This window comes from Plecotus auritus, assembly GCF_963455305.1.
Source record: "Plecotus auritus genome assembly, chromosome: 5".
Classification (NCBI taxonomy): Eukaryota; Metazoa; Chordata; class Mammalia; order Chiroptera; family Vespertilionidae; genus Plecotus; species Plecotus auritus.
In genome coordinates, this window is record NC_137776.1 from 31,754,625 (window position 1) to 31,769,717 (window position 15,093).

The 15,093-nt window shown below is 43.0% G+C and overlaps 1 protein-coding gene across 3 annotated transcripts in view; it reads left to right on the forward strand.

Annotated features, from left to right (window-relative positions):
* The window catches only part of SP140 (SP140 nuclear body protein), a 92,804-nt gene that overhangs the window by 24,466 nt on the left and 53,245 nt on the right, over nucleotides 1-15,093 (forward strand). For 2 of the 3 annotated variants that reach the window (XM_080667953.1, XM_080667954.1), the window contains exons 6-10: nucleotides 1,062-1,145; nucleotides 8,851-8,934; nucleotides 10,824-10,904; nucleotides 12,680-12,763; nucleotides 14,766-14,846. In XM_080667953.1, the coding sequence (XP_080524079.1) occupies nucleotides 1,062-1,145; nucleotides 8,851-8,934; nucleotides 10,824-10,904; nucleotides 12,680-12,763; nucleotides 14,766-14,846 (414 nt within the window). Of the gene's footprint in view, nucleotides 1-1,061; nucleotides 1,146-7,222; nucleotides 7,322-8,850; nucleotides 8,935-10,823; nucleotides 10,905-12,679; nucleotides 12,764-14,765; nucleotides 14,847-15,093 lie in introns of all 3 variants that reach the window. The other variant, XM_080667952.1, reaches the window with a different exon arrangement.

The window sequence follows — 15,093 nt, forward strand, 5'->3', positions numbered from 1 at the left end:
TGTCCCTTGGTGGTCAGTGCACATCATAAACAGGCTCTCCGATATCCCCCAAGGAGTCCTGGAGTGTGAGAGGGCCCAGGCCAGACCAAGGGATCCCACAGTGCATGATTGGGTCCAAGGAGGGACACAGAAGGTTGGCTAGCTGGGGAGGGACTGTGGGAGGGCTCCAGGGCATGTCTGGCCCATCTCACTCAGCCTGGACACCAGCAGCAAGCTAATCTACTAGTCGGAGTGTCTGCCTCCTGGTGGTCAGTGCATGTCATAGTAAGCACTTGAGTGGCTTTAGCATATTACGCTTTGATTGGTTGAATGACCAACCTGACGACCAGACACTTAGCATATTAGGCTTTTATTATATAGGATGATTGATTGGGGTTGAACTGAATCTTTAGCCCCCACCTCCCATCACATGGTTAGTCTTTCTAAAGTGGCCAACCCACACAGAAAATCTATCTAGTATGGCTGGCTCTACCCTTAGTCATCTTATTAACATAAACTATCAGGTGTGGTCCAAGGAGCCCACTATGAATAACAAAGACACTTCTATCTATCACTTGGGAATTTCCAAGGGTTTAGAAGTTACCTCCAAGAGCCAGGACAAAAACCAGACCACTCTTTTAGCAAGGCCACGTTCTTTACAGCATAGGGCCCTTTCTCCTTTTTCCCCACTTTATTTATTTAATTATTTACCTTTTTATTGAATTCATTGGGGTAGCATTGGTTAATAAAATTATATAGGTTTCAGGTGTACAATTCTATGCGACATCATCTGTATATTGTATTGTATGTTCACCACCCCAACTCAAGTCTTCGTCCATCACCATTTATCCCCCCTATACCCTTTTCTACCTCCACCCACCCCCTGAAATATTCCAAATCTAGACTGTGATGTTGGTTACACAACTGTTTTTCAATAAGGTAATGTGCATCTCAGTGAAAAAGGGGAACAAGGCTCTGTTGGGTGTAGTCTTTGGTGCTTGAACATCAGAGTTCAGCTTGAGCACACAGAGGTCTCTTCTCTGATCACTGTGTTCTGTCATTTTTCTTGTTACTCTCTTTAGTGTGCTGTGAACACTCACCTGTCCAAGTGAATAATGAAAGAGGGTTAGAAGATAGACCCAGCTTGCTGCCACATGATGGACAAGGTAACTATTATTTAACTTATCAATTCAGTATTAAATCTTTCTTTTCTTGACCTCATGGAAGCAAAGATGGACATTTTATTTCCTATTCTAGGCCTGTGCTGGCCCCACTTTTCCTAAAAGTCCTTATCTGCCCACAGATGTTAAAGAGACCAGGAGAAAAGGAATCTGAGCTTCCGAGTAGACAGAGTATTTATTGATGAAATACATAAAAAGATAAATTAGAAAAGGTAGACAGATGGCAATATATGACAAATTACATGAATGGATCCAGTTTTTTAAAGAGAACATGCAATTCTACCATTCCAGGTTGGGATGGGGATAATTTTCAATTAACTTCCCAGAACAATTTAGAGTACCTTTGAAATAATGTGACATGTCAGTTTCACATGGGTAACTCTCATTATGCAACTGGACAGTTGGAGGTCCCTGGTTCTTTTTTTTTTTTTTTTAATATATTTTATTGGTATTTTACAGAGAGGAAAGGAGAGGGATAGAAAGCTAGAAACATCGATGAGAGAGAAACATCGATGAGAGAGAAACCTCAATCAGCTGCCTCCTGCACACCTCCCACTGGGGATGTGCCCACAACCAAGGTACATGCCCTTGACCGGAATCGAACCCGGGACCCTTCAGTCTGCAGGCCGACGCTCTATCCACTGAGCCAAACAATTCCGGCTGGAGGTCCCTGGTTCTATAGTCAAAGTCCAAGAGGAGACTTTTGGAGATGATGAGAGAAGGGAACCTGGAGGATTAAATCACATGGAGAGACAAAAGTTAAAACAATATTGGCAGACAGAAGGTCAAGGTAAAGTCAGAAATAAATGAAAAAGGAAAAAGTATAAGACATCATAGAACAGATAAGCAAAAAAAAAAAAATAGTTCAATGATCAGAGATCAAAATTTAGAGAAAAACATCTAGAAAGGGAGAAATGGAGAAGAAAAGAAATACTAAGAAATAGGGAAAGTGGTGGAGAAGTACAAAGGTAACACGTGGAAAAAGAATTAAAGGAGAATGGATGGAAAATAGGTTGAGAGTGAAAGAGGATAATGGAAATAGAGGCATAGACTAGGACATAATAGGTTTGAGGTATAAGCATCTTTGGGTACAAGAGTTGACCACATTAGTTGTGAGGTTTCAGATGGAACTGTCCTTAATTATCAAAGTGGCCCTTGCAAAATACTCAGATTGCAACTGGCTTTTCCTGAATATTCCAAATCTCCACTCAGGTTATCTCAGATTCCATTTACCCATGGACTTGAGGACCAGGGATCTGATAGAGATCTGCACTTGAATTTTTTTCAAGAACCTTAAACTAGGCAATTCCAGACCTGAAAGCATATAGATTAACAGAGGAATTGTATTTAAAAGAAATATGAGAAAAGAAAAATCTGTAAGTTTTACAGATAGAGGAATGGAATGTTATTTTTAATGTTGATTTATGGAGTGACAAAATGGCTTTGCTGGCACTCAAAGCTTCTCACTATTTTTTTTGAGATGTTAGGAGTTGCAAGGTATGATTGCAAGACTAATCTAACCATAAACACTACATGACTGCTGTAGCCTCAAAATAACAAGTTAAGGCTTCCCACTAATTCCAATGATACAGCTTTTATGCAAAACATTTCTAAAACTCCAGTTTTCAAATTCATGATGAATTCTCTCCCTTTTAGAATTTAGTTGATTTAAAGTGGAAAATTTATTCAGAATAATAGCATTGATGAAAAGGGGGACAGTTTTTGCTCATTTAAAATACAGAAATGAGCTCTCTCTCATCCATGTTTCCCTCTCTTCCTCTCCTTTTCTTTTTTTTTTTTAAATTAATCTTTATTGTTGAGATTATTACAGATGTCCCTCTTTTTTCTCCCATAGCTTCCCTCCACCCAGTTCCCACCCCACCCCACCCCAGGCCCTCGCCACCCTATTGTCTGTGTCCATAGGTAATGCATACATGCATATAAGATCTTTGTCTAATCTCTTCCCACACAGCCCCTACAGTCCCTTCCCTCTGAGAATCATCAGTCTGTTCCATTTCCATGCCCTGATTCTATTCCATTCACCAGTTTATTCTGTCCATCAGATTTTTTATTCATTTAATTTTTAGATTCACTTGTTGATAGATATGTATTTGTTGTCACTTTGTTGTTCATATTTTTTATCTTTACCTTTTTCTTCTTCCTCTTCTTAAAGAATACCCTTCAGCATTTCAGATAATACTGGTTTGGTGGTGATGAACTCCTTTAGCTTTTTTCTTGTCTGTGAAGCTCTTTATGTGATCTTCAATTCCAAGTGATACCTTTGATGGGTAGAGTATTTTTGGTTGTAGGTTCTTGCAGCTATTCATCACTTTGAATATGTCTTGCCACTCCTTTCTGGCCTGCATAGTTTCTGTTGAGAAATCAGCTGACAGTCGTATGGGTACTCCCTTGTAGGTAACTAACTGTTTTTCTCTTGCTGCTTTTAAGATTCTCTCTTGGTCTTTTGCCCTGGGTATTTTAATTATGATGTGTCTTGGTGTGGTCCTCTTTGGATTCTTCTTGTTTGGGATTCTCTGTACTTCCTGAACTTATAAGTCTATTTCTTTCACCAAGTAGGGGAAGTTTTCTGTCATTATTTCTTCAAATAGGTTTTCAGTATCTTGCTCTCTCTCTTCTTCTAGCACCCCCATAATTCAGATGTTGGAACGCTTGAAGTTGTCCCAGAGGCTCCTTACACTATCTTTATATTTTTGGATTTTTTTTTCTTTTTGATCTTCTAGTTGGGTGTTTTTTGCTTCCTCATATTTCAAATCATTGATTTGATTCTCAAGATCCTCTAATCTACTGTTGAATCTCTGTATATTATTCTGTATATTATTCTTTATTTCAGTCAGTGTATGCTTAATTTCTGACTGGCCCTTTTCCATTTTTTTGGCATTCTCACTAAGATCCTTGAAAGTCTCACTAAGTTTCTCGGAGGTTTCCAGAAGATTCTTGAGTAACCTTATAAAAGTGGTTTTGAACTCTATATCCAGTAGTTTACCTTATTCCCCATTTCTTTTATTTGTGACATGTTTATTTGTCTCTGCATTTTGGCTGCTTCCCTATGTTTGTTTCTATGTGTTGGGTAGCTGCTAAGTCTCCTTGAGTTGATAGAGAGACCCTGTATAGTAGGTGTCCTATAGGCCAGGTGGCTCAGCCTCCCCAGTCACCCGAGGTGGACACTCTTGGTGCACCCCTTTGTGGGCTGTGTGAAGAGTTTTGTTGTAGTTGAGCCTTGATTGCTGTTGGTGTAAAACTTGGAGGGATTGACTTCCAGGCCAGTTGGCTGTGGGGACCAGCTGCAACTACAGTGGGAGAGCTGTTGTGCAGGAGACACCCTTATGGAGCAGGACTTGCTTCAGTCAGGCTTTGGTGCTCACTGAGTCTGCCCCTTGAGTGTGTCACTTATAGATGTGAAGAATTGTAATCTGGTATGCTCTCACACTGACCACTGGTACACTGGCTCTTGGGGTCTCCAGGGAGATGCAAAGTCAGCCACTGCCTGGGGCCATCCAGCAGGAGCTACAGAGAGATCTGCAGATTTCTCCTCTTTGTATATGGTTTGGAAGTGCCCAGACAAGGCCTAGCTGTGAAGCAAGGCAGGCTGGTGCTGGTGCCAGTTATGGGCCTTTTATTGACAGGTTTGGGGCTCCCTGACCCAGTTGCAGCTTGTTTAACAGGTTTTTTTGCCTGAGAAAGGACAGACCATTCATATACAAAAGCCACTGCTCACAGCTTGGGTGGAGTTGTAAATTGGGTATGGCGGGGTCTTGGGGAATCACCAGGGTGGAGCAAACAGAAATGGCTGCTAGTCAGCTCTGCACCAGGGAGGTCCCAGCATGGGAACAATGACCGCTGTGAGCACCTCCATCTGGAAGAAAGCCGCCCCTGCATTCCTGTCCCGATGCCAGACAGTCCAGTTTCTCCCCGTATGTGTCTTAGTGCCCCAGAGCCTCTCCCAGCACTGGAGCTCAAAGGAAGTGGGAACTTGTAAATTCAGTTTGTGGTGCCAGCCTTTTAAGAGGAGCAGCTGGGTCTCCAGCAGCCTGTGTGTTACTCAGCCCCCAATCTACACTGGTTTTTACAGTCCATAGTTCTTAAGGCCCATAGGGACTTCTTTCCCCAGTTCTGGGGCCCTGGGCTGGGAGTCTGGTGTGGGGTTGGGATCCCTCCCTCCTCCAGGCAGCCTCTGCAGAGGCCATCTCCCTCCCGATTAAAGAAGCAGCACACCCAGGTGCTGGACCAGCCCGCTCCGTGCCTCCGCACCTCCTGCCCGTCTCAGTGTGCTTTCTTCTTTACCTCTCTAGTTATAGTACTTCCACTCAACCAGCTTTCCTATGGTTCTGGATGATAGTTGTTCTGTATTTTAGTTGTAATTTTGATGTGGTTGTGGGAGGCAGCAAGTACAGGCATTTACCTATGCTGCCATCTTGGTTCTTCCTCTCTCCCTCTCCTTTTCTTTCTTTCTCTCTCTCTCTCTCTCTCTCTCTCTCCCCCTCTTTAAAATCAATAAAAACATATTAAAAAATAAAGTACAGATGTAAAACATACAAAATAGGGCTGATTATTATGACTAACTCAGAAATTCCAAAATATGAATTTGAATAGCAGCATTGCTGGCTTAAGGATCTAGCAAAGGAACTGAATCTGACAAAATAAAAGTCTGGTATTTATGTTTTAAAATACTCTTGTATAGTCAGACTCTAAGTAAAGCAATACGTATGTTAGGTTCTCATATTTTAGGAATATAATTTTTTTCTGAAGCTGACAGGATTTATTAAAATAATTCTCTTTGTAACATTTATTAGTGCACACGATTCTATAGCAAAGATCTAAGCCCTGACCTAAGCCCTGCTCAGCATTCTTCTCTCAGTAAGGGATCATTATTGTATGGGGTTTTTCAAACCTAGGAGTCACCCATGACTGCTCTTTCCCTCAAGTACATGCCCGTGTCTCACTTAACCTAGTCATTTGACTTGCAGAATATCTCCCACCTGTCCTCTCACATCCCCATGCACAAGTCTCTAATCCAGATCTGAGTCATGATTCTCAGAACAGCCACCTGCTCATCTCCTCTTTCTAATCTTGCTCCCATGAAATAAGTTATTTGCATTTTAACTAGATATAACAGGCGACCTCAAACTACAGCCCGAGGGCCACATGCGGCCCACCGAGGACATTTATCCGGCCCGCCGGGTGCCTCTGCCTGTCCTGCTTAGCAGCCGACTTGTCCCGGGCCCGCAGTGCGCATAGGAATTTGTTCATAGTTGTTTTTTTTAAACTATAGTCTGGCCCTCCAACGGTCTGAGGGACAGTGAACTGGCCCCCTGTTTAAAAAGTTTGAGGACCCCTGAGATAGAACATTTGAAAATAAAAATTAGATTGTATTATTTTTGTACTTACCTTATTAATAGATGAGGATTAAGTATTTCTTTCAGTGGCATCTAGAGTCATCCACAATGAGCTACTGTCTATTTCCCCAGCCTCATTACCTGCCTCCTACACTATTCAACATAGCAAAAACCTTCTTTCCAAATCATTTTAATTGTTAAATTTTTCTTTCATTTCTGAGTCTTCTCATATGTCTTTTTCCTTTTTGTTCCACTACCATCCAATTACCCTTTCTAGTCTGGTTAAAGCGTGTTTAAAACAGACTCTCTCAGAGAGGACTTTATTTTATTTTTTTTAGAGAGAGAGAAAGCTAGAAAGAACAATTGCGAGACGAAGGGTAGGAGAGAAAGAGCAGTATCACAGAAAGCAAGAGACAAAAGGAGCAGAGGAGGGAGAGAAACACACCAAGAGAAAGAGAAGCTCCAAGAGACACCAGCAGAAACAGGCAGACCTTGATAAAATGTACAGAATGAAATGGGAAGGGAAGATAAAGAGAATGAGAAATTTTCCCCATGATGAGTGAATCATTCTTAGTCTGTAGGAAAACTACTGAAGCAAAGATAACCATTAGGTCGGGTCATTTTGCAGAATGGGGCATTCCAGATTATCAACCTTCTTGGTTTTCTCGTTATTTTCTTGTGGTGATTCCTTCTTGGTCATAAATTGAGATGCCAGTGGGTTTTCAATCCTTTCTGAAGAGAATAGCAAGGCCTGTTGTGGGGAAGAGCCCCAGGAAGCTTTGAGCTCCCCACAGAGACATGAACCAGGTAAGAAAGGGGAAATTGGCAGCTCTGGGCTGGAGGTGGCTAAATTCAGAACTGGCATTTCCTGATGCGTCAAATTGTGAACACACTTCACTGTCAAAAGATTCTGTGTGCCCTAAAACTTCATGAGTCATATTAATGTTTCTAAATGTATATTCTAGTGCAAATATGTAAAGAAAGAAGGTGCTTTTTATATCTATTAATACTAAAGACTCGAATTTATACCTACCTACCCTTTCTCTTCCCTATAGAATAAAAACTAAGTATTATTCTCTTTGTTTATAATGTTACTAGAGGCCCGGGGCACGAATTTATGCACCAGTGGGGTCCCTCAGCCTGGCCTGTGTGATCGGGCTGAAACTGGCTCTCTGACATCTCCCAAGGGGTCCGGGATTGTGAGAGGGCACAGGCCAGGCAAAGGGACCCCAGTGGTGCATGATCGGGGCTGGGGAGGGACGCAGGAGGTTGGCCAGCTGGGGAGGGACCGCGGGAGGGCTCCAGGGTGTGTCCGGCCCATCTCCCTCAGTCCCGATCAGCTGAATCCCAGCAGCAAGCTAACCTACCAGTTGGAGCATCTGCCCCCTGGTCATCAGTGCACATCATAGCAACTGATCAATCGGTTGACTGTCTTCCCCCTGGTGGTCAGTGCACATCATAGTGAGCGGTTGAGCAGCCTTAGCATATAATTAGCATATTACACTTTGATTGGTTGAATGGATGACCAGACGACTGGACACTTAGCATATTAGGCTTTTATATATAGAATTATTTTTGTGCCTAACTTTGGAAAACCCTCGTAGGAAACATGGTCCTTCAGATCAACTGCTCTCAAATCTAAATTATAATTTTTGTCAATAGTTTTGCATTATATTATTTAATTTTTCAAAGAATTTTGGCAAACAAGGTGTCATTTTATCTGAAATATAGAAGGGTCTTTTACTGTTTCAAATTAGTCAGGCAAGTTGGTGGACCAGAATCCTTGATGACTCGGTGTGGTTATGGTCATGTGGGGCTGACAAAGGGTCAGGGCAACCAGGGTCACCTGTGCTGAGTTCATTCAGGAGAACCCATTTTCTGCAGGTACCAGGGTAGTGGCATAGGGCTTGATGCAAGGAGACTGTCATTCAACAGGTATATTTTGTTGGCAAAAGCAGGGAAAAGCAGAAAGAGATGGCAGGAAGGGACTTGCCATGAGGGATGCAAGAGATCTAGAGAGAGCTAAAAAGCAAAAGGGAGACATAAGCTGGAAAAGGGATAAAGAGCAATGCAGCAGTAAAGGACTGAGAGGAAAGCCAGAAAGTCAAGGAGATGAACAATCCTTCATGGTACAGAAGCGAAGTATGTGGTGATAGAAAATGAGGTGACTGAGGGAAAACACAAAGGAAAAGAGGTAATGTAAGGCTATAGGAGCAACTGTACCTTTTGCCCAAGGAGAAGCTCACCTGAGCACTGAACACCAGAATTCAGCTGAGCTCTCTGAGTCTGTGCCCAGTTCACCATGACTGGTTAGTCATTTCCGTGTTTCTCTTCAGTTTCTTGTGAGCACGAAGCTCTCCAAAGGACTAGTGGAGGTGATTCTGAAGCGATACCAATACTGCTTCCAGTCCATGGGAAAGGTAATCATGCTTTAAATGACTAAATACCTCACTGTATTTGTTTGACTTTCTGTATGCAAGGGAAGCTTTCTTTCCTTCCCTCAAACATAAGCTCACACTTTTTCTCTTTCTCTCTGGTTGCACTCCCTGGGCATGTGGAGGCAAGGAGGAAAGCACCTTAATGAAGGGTCTCCTGGGAGGACAATTGAAGAGCACAAAATAATAAAAATGTAGATTTGTGGAATCCAATGGAGTTGTCTAATTAAGCTGAATTTGATCTAAATGTATATGAAATCTAAATACTACCAGTTTAGAGTTTGGAAAGAAAGAGAATTTTAAACTCACTCTTTAGGGATTGAATGGGAATAATGAAATACTATGTATAGGAAAGACAAAGAGGAAGTGAGTTAAAAGAATAAATAGAAATACAATGGAGCAAAAAGCTGAAGAATATCATGGAGAAAGGAGACAGAAATGCAGAGATGGTAGAAGTCAGGGATAGAAAGTCATAGTCAAAGGGATCCACAAATAGCCCCGTGGTACAGATGCAGCAATATGTAGAAACTAGAGGCCCAGTGCATGAAATTTGTGCATGGAGGTCAGGGGGTGTCCCTCAGCCCAGCCTGCACCCTCTCCAATCTGGGACCCCTCGAGGAATGTCTGACTACCCGTTTAGGCCCGATCCTAGTAGGCCCTATCCTACTAGGATCGGGCCTAAACGGGCAGTCGGACATCCCTCTCACAATCCAGCACTGCTGGCTCCCAACTGCTCGCCTGCCTGCCTTCCTGATTGCCCCTAACTGCTCTGCCTGCCAGCCTGATCACCCCCTAACCACTCCCCTGCCAGCCTGATTGATGCCTAACTGCTCCCCTGCCAGCCTGTTTGTCCCTCCCCTGCAGGCCTGGTCCCCCCAACTGCCCTTCCTTGCAGACCCGGTCACCCCCAACTTCCCTCCTCTGCCGGCCTGGTCACCCCTAACTGCCCTCCCCTACAGGCTTGATCGCCCCCAACTGCCCTCCCTTGCAGGCCTGGTCCCTCCCAACTGCCCTCCCCTGCTGGCCATCTTGTGGTGGCCATCTTGTGTCCACATGGGGGCAGTCATCTTTGACCACATGGGGGCAGCCATCTTGTGTGTTGGAGTGATAGTCAATTTGCATATTATTCTTTTATTATATAGGATTAGATAGGATAGAGGCCTGGTGAACAGGTGGGGGCCGGCTGGTTTGCCCTGAAGGGTGTCCCAGATCAGGGTGAGTGTTCCCTTGGGGTGTGGGGTGGCCTGGCCAAGGGGCCTATGGTGGTTTGCAGGCCGGCCACGTCCCCTGGTGACCCAAGCGGAGGCCCTGGTATCTGGGATTTATTTATCTTCTATAATTGAAACTTTGTAGCCCTGAGCGGAGCCAAGCCTCCTGCTTGCTCCATGGCTGCAGCCATTTTTGTTGGGATTTATTTATCTTCTATCATTGAAACTTTATAGCCTGGAGTGGGGGCCTGGGCCAGCCAGGGCAGGTGGAAAGCTTGGCTTCCTCCATTGCCAGGGAAACCCAAGCCTCCCTCCTGCTCTCCGTGGCCACAGCCACCTTGGTTGGGTTTATTTGCATATTCGCTCCTGATTGGCTGGTGGGAGTGGCTTGTGGGTGTAGCAGAGGTACGGTCAATTTGCATATTACTCTTTTATTAGATAGGATAGGGTCAGAGGGATAAAAAAAGAGGAGAAAGGGGAAAAGGGCCTAACAAAGTGCTCAGGGGTGCAGAGCAAAGCTGGTTTGGTGCAACATACTTTTATTCCCAAGGAGTAGTTCTCCCATGCTCGGAACATCAGAGCTCCAATGCACTCTGGACATGACCACGTTGAGGTAGAGTTCAGGTGACTCTCAATTGCTCATCATGGTCCTGTTTCTTTCTTCAGTGCCTTTGGAACTTGATCTACAAATGGATGAAAGAGGAGAAATAGAAGCAATGCCCAAGTTACTGCCTTATGATGGAGACGGTAATTAGTATTTAAATGCTCTATTTTGTAATTAAAGCTTGACTTTCTTGTCAGTATAGAGCAGTGGTTCCCAACATGAGGCACACGCCCCACAGGGGGGGCAATTTGATTTTTAAGGGGGGCAATTTGAGAGTGAGTTATTAACAGTGAATTTTTTGCATTTCTTGTGGTTCTTGGGGCCTCGTATACTGTATATAAAAATTTATTGTGACATATTTATGCATTTCAGTTCTCTATTATTTGTTTTGAAACTTTATTTGCTATTTTTTCATATCACTTCATATTATTTTTTAAAACAATTTCTTAGTGATTTCTTCCTCAGTACTTCAACTTTCCTTTTGTTCTTTTATTTTTCTCTTTCATGGATGCCATGTTTTTTGGAAGCTTGTTTAGAGCAAGTTAATGGACTTTTAGGTTTCCTCCATGTGAATAGGAGTTCACTTTTTGAATAATAAGAATTATATGTCATGGCAGGGGGCGGGGATCGGGATGCTTAGGTAAGGCATGGCAAAAAAAAGGTGGGGAACCACTGGTATAGAGAAAGACCAATTCTTTCTTCTCCTTTCCTGCCTCTCCTGTTATCACTTCAAAACTTTGGGTAAAATGCCAGGAATTTTGATTTTTTGCCCTCTCTTTCTCATCTGAGCCTTTGCACATGTGTAGCTCTGTGCCTGGAACTGGTGTTTGTTTGTGTGTTTGTTTTGCCCCATTCTGCTTTCCATTTTGCTCATTAATTTGGTAAATTTATGTGGAAATTACATACTATCTCAAAGATGCCTTTTCTGACTGATAGTTCGGGAAAGCTGCAGAATCAGACAGGTGAAGACATAACACACTGCTTAGGGAAGCAGGAGGGAAAAGAGGGAGGTGGGAACAGACATGGTAAAAGAAACAAATTGGGCAAAGAGAAGTGACAAGAGATTCCATCAGCAAGAATCAGAGGTAGAAATAGAAGAAGCAGAGACAGGTGGAAAGGATGAAAATGAGAAAGAACAGGGGTAGAAGACAAGGATGCAAGGTTTCTGACAGTCTCCATCAGATTACTGGATTATGCAAGGCCTTTAACCTTTACAAAACATAAGACACAGACATGCAAACTACTGTAACTCTATTTTTATGGACAAGGAAATAAAGCACAGAAAGTCATGCAGGTCAGTTTTTAAGGTCAAAGTAGAAAAGGAAGAGTGGCACAAGAGTTCCCAGTGTGTCACTGAGGGTGACAGTTTAGGGAAGCCTGCAGGTGGTCAGGGTGAGTTCACAGGGTCAGAAGAGAATCAGGAAGTCTAGGAATTCTGCAGGTTCCCATGTAGTACACCCAGTTTCCAATGTAAGAACCTAATTAAGAAAAAAAAGAATGTTGATGAGTAGGAAAGGGAAACCACTGAGAGAGCATAGGAATGCTCCAACCACCTGGCCTAAGAGAGGTCTGGAATCAGAGAGATAGAAAACATAATTGGAGAAATGACATGCTACCCCTGAAAAAACAAAAGCCAAAAACTAGACCTAAAAAGAAGAGATGCGGAGAAAAAGCTGACTATCAAAACAATGCACAGTGAGGAAACAGAAATGCATGGATGCAGAGCTGTAGGAAGGACACAGAATCAGAGAGAAGGAGAAGGAGGTGTCATACAATGGCAAAAAAGCAGAAGATGGCATGGCTCTCAGGACCCATGTTCGGGGCAGACTCACCACTTCCTCATCATGGTGGGCACAAAAATCCTGAGGTCAGTTTCTGATCGCCCTCCAGGGTCCATCATGTTCTTGTTTCTCTGCAGTGACCTGTGATCTCAAAGCTTCAGAAATGACTAATGAAGGAGAAGTACAGAAGGTGCTCAGCCTACAACCTGCTGAGGGAGAAGGTAATTATGATTTAAATTCCCAGCTTCCTCAATGGATCTTTGTTTTCTGGTCAGCAGGGGAAAAATATCTCCCCTTTTCCCCAACTTCCCATCTTCTTCCTCATATCCACATTCATACAGATGGGGTTGCTTTGCTTTTTCCAAACTGTGAGAGCGACAAAGAATAAAGGTGAGCTCAGCTACTGGGAGGAGTGGGGATCCCTTCATGGAGAACGGAGAAAGACAGAATATGCCAAAGGCAGGCTGAGGCCTTTGCCTGGACAATTTTATTAAATGCATGCAAAATGCAGATATCAGCAGGTTATGGCAAATCAGGCAAAGAGATCATTTTCAGCCTACTTCTGGAAATAACAGGAACACGGAAATAAGTTTTGTGACTGATTGAGGAGGCTTGTAATTTAGAAAGGCTCTTTAGACTGTTAGGATAGAACTGATTAGGGAAGGCTCCCTGGCACTGTGGTCCATGTGAAATGGAAGAATTTTTGTCAGTTTGGGAGAAGGGAGCTGTGAGAATGAGGAAAATATATAAAATAATGGAAATTTTTACAGGCATCCAGAAGGTGAAGACTCAGAGATAGAAAAAAAGAAAGTGGCAGACAAAGTAGAAAGGGTATAATTTCAATAAAGAAATGAGATACAGAGATAAAAACTAGAAAAATTACATAGAGAGGCTAATAAATACCCAAAATAATAATAAAGTAACGTGGAGGAAGCACAAAGGGAACTACGTGAGAGAAAGAGTTCTATCAAAATAGTTTTAGAATCAACAAAGAGTTAAGGAGGAGAGGAGAGGAGTTGGATCCTGTAAGGCTCAAGTACAAGTCACTAGAGAAGCATCTTCTAGAAAAAGTAGGCATCTTAGTAGTGAGTTTTCAGATTAAGGTCTCCCCAGGTAGAGTAGTGCCCATAACATACTCAGAATAATGCTCTTCTCCCTGGCACCCTCAGCTACTCTCCAGTAACAGAATGAGTCTGAAGAGCATGTCTGCTAGGTATACCTGTCTCCCAAGATCATCAATCTATGAACTGATGGCATTTATCCCAAGACCTTGTCCATTTGTATGTCTTTCAGGAACTGACACTGCCAAGATTGAAGCCAACATTTTCTTTTGTGAGACAGAAACTTTTCCTTCTCCAGGGTTGGCTTCCCCTCTTCCTTACCTGACTCATATCTGGGTGTGGAGTACCCCATTTCTCTTGCTCCCAGCCCACCCATTTTCTTCACTTTAGCATGATTGCTATTTGCAAGATGTAAATCAGATCATATTATTTTCCCACATAAACCTGATGACCTTTGCTGCCCTTGGATTAAATTAGTTATCCTTCTTCTTGGGGATTTCTTTGCCTTCCATTCACCATGGGGCTCCAACTTATGACTTCTGCCTCATCTCTAATGAAAGTATAAATATTTTCAGTTATTGCAATGCTCTTATCTTTCTTTTATATGTGGGCCTTTGAACAACTCTTCCTTGTGTTTGGTGGTATTGCCTTGGCTTATTCTGTTCCCTATCCCATTCCCTGATCAGGTTATATTATACTATTTCAAAGATGCCTTTCCTGAAAGGGAGTGAGATGGAGATAAGTGAGATGAGAAAAGTCAACAAAGAGCAGTGTCAGGAGCTCAAGAGAAAAAGAGATAGGAACAGGGGAAACAGAAACACATCATAAACAACTAGAAGCATCAGGACACTGGCAGCAGGAAACAGGGCAGAGACAGAAACAATGTGCAAAGGCAATGGGGCTGGGAAAGAAGTAGAGAGAGAGGATTAGGTGTACTGAAGGGAGGAAGATGGTGGATGGTTCTCAGCCCCTGGGGACAGTGATAGAGGAGGGCCAGTCTTCAGAACAGGTGAATGCAAAGGGCAGACCAGGATGATCTGGGACATGGACAGTCCCAATTAGGGGATACCTGAGCTTCCCACATCTTCACTATGAGTTTTATTGCCATGATTCCCCCTGGTTGTATATGGAGACCTCTGAGGAAGTTCAATTCTTTCTGCAGAGGACAGCAATGCCTCTTGGGAGCCCTGTGATGGAGAAGAGCTTGAGGAAGACTTAAGCTCCCCACCCAGATGTGAGCCAGGTAAGGAAGGGGACATTACCAGCCCTTGGCTGCAGGGTGTCAGGAGGCTGAATCCAGAGCTGAACAGCAGGACCCTTAGTGTTAGAATAGGTGTGTTACCTATTCATTTTGTGGTAGATAAATAAATACCAAGGAAGGATAGCATTTTTCACATTCTTTATTCTTATTGATACTAAAGACTCAATACTGTGATTTTAACCCTGCCCACGTTTATTTTCTATATAAAGTATAAAAATTTAATGTTTAT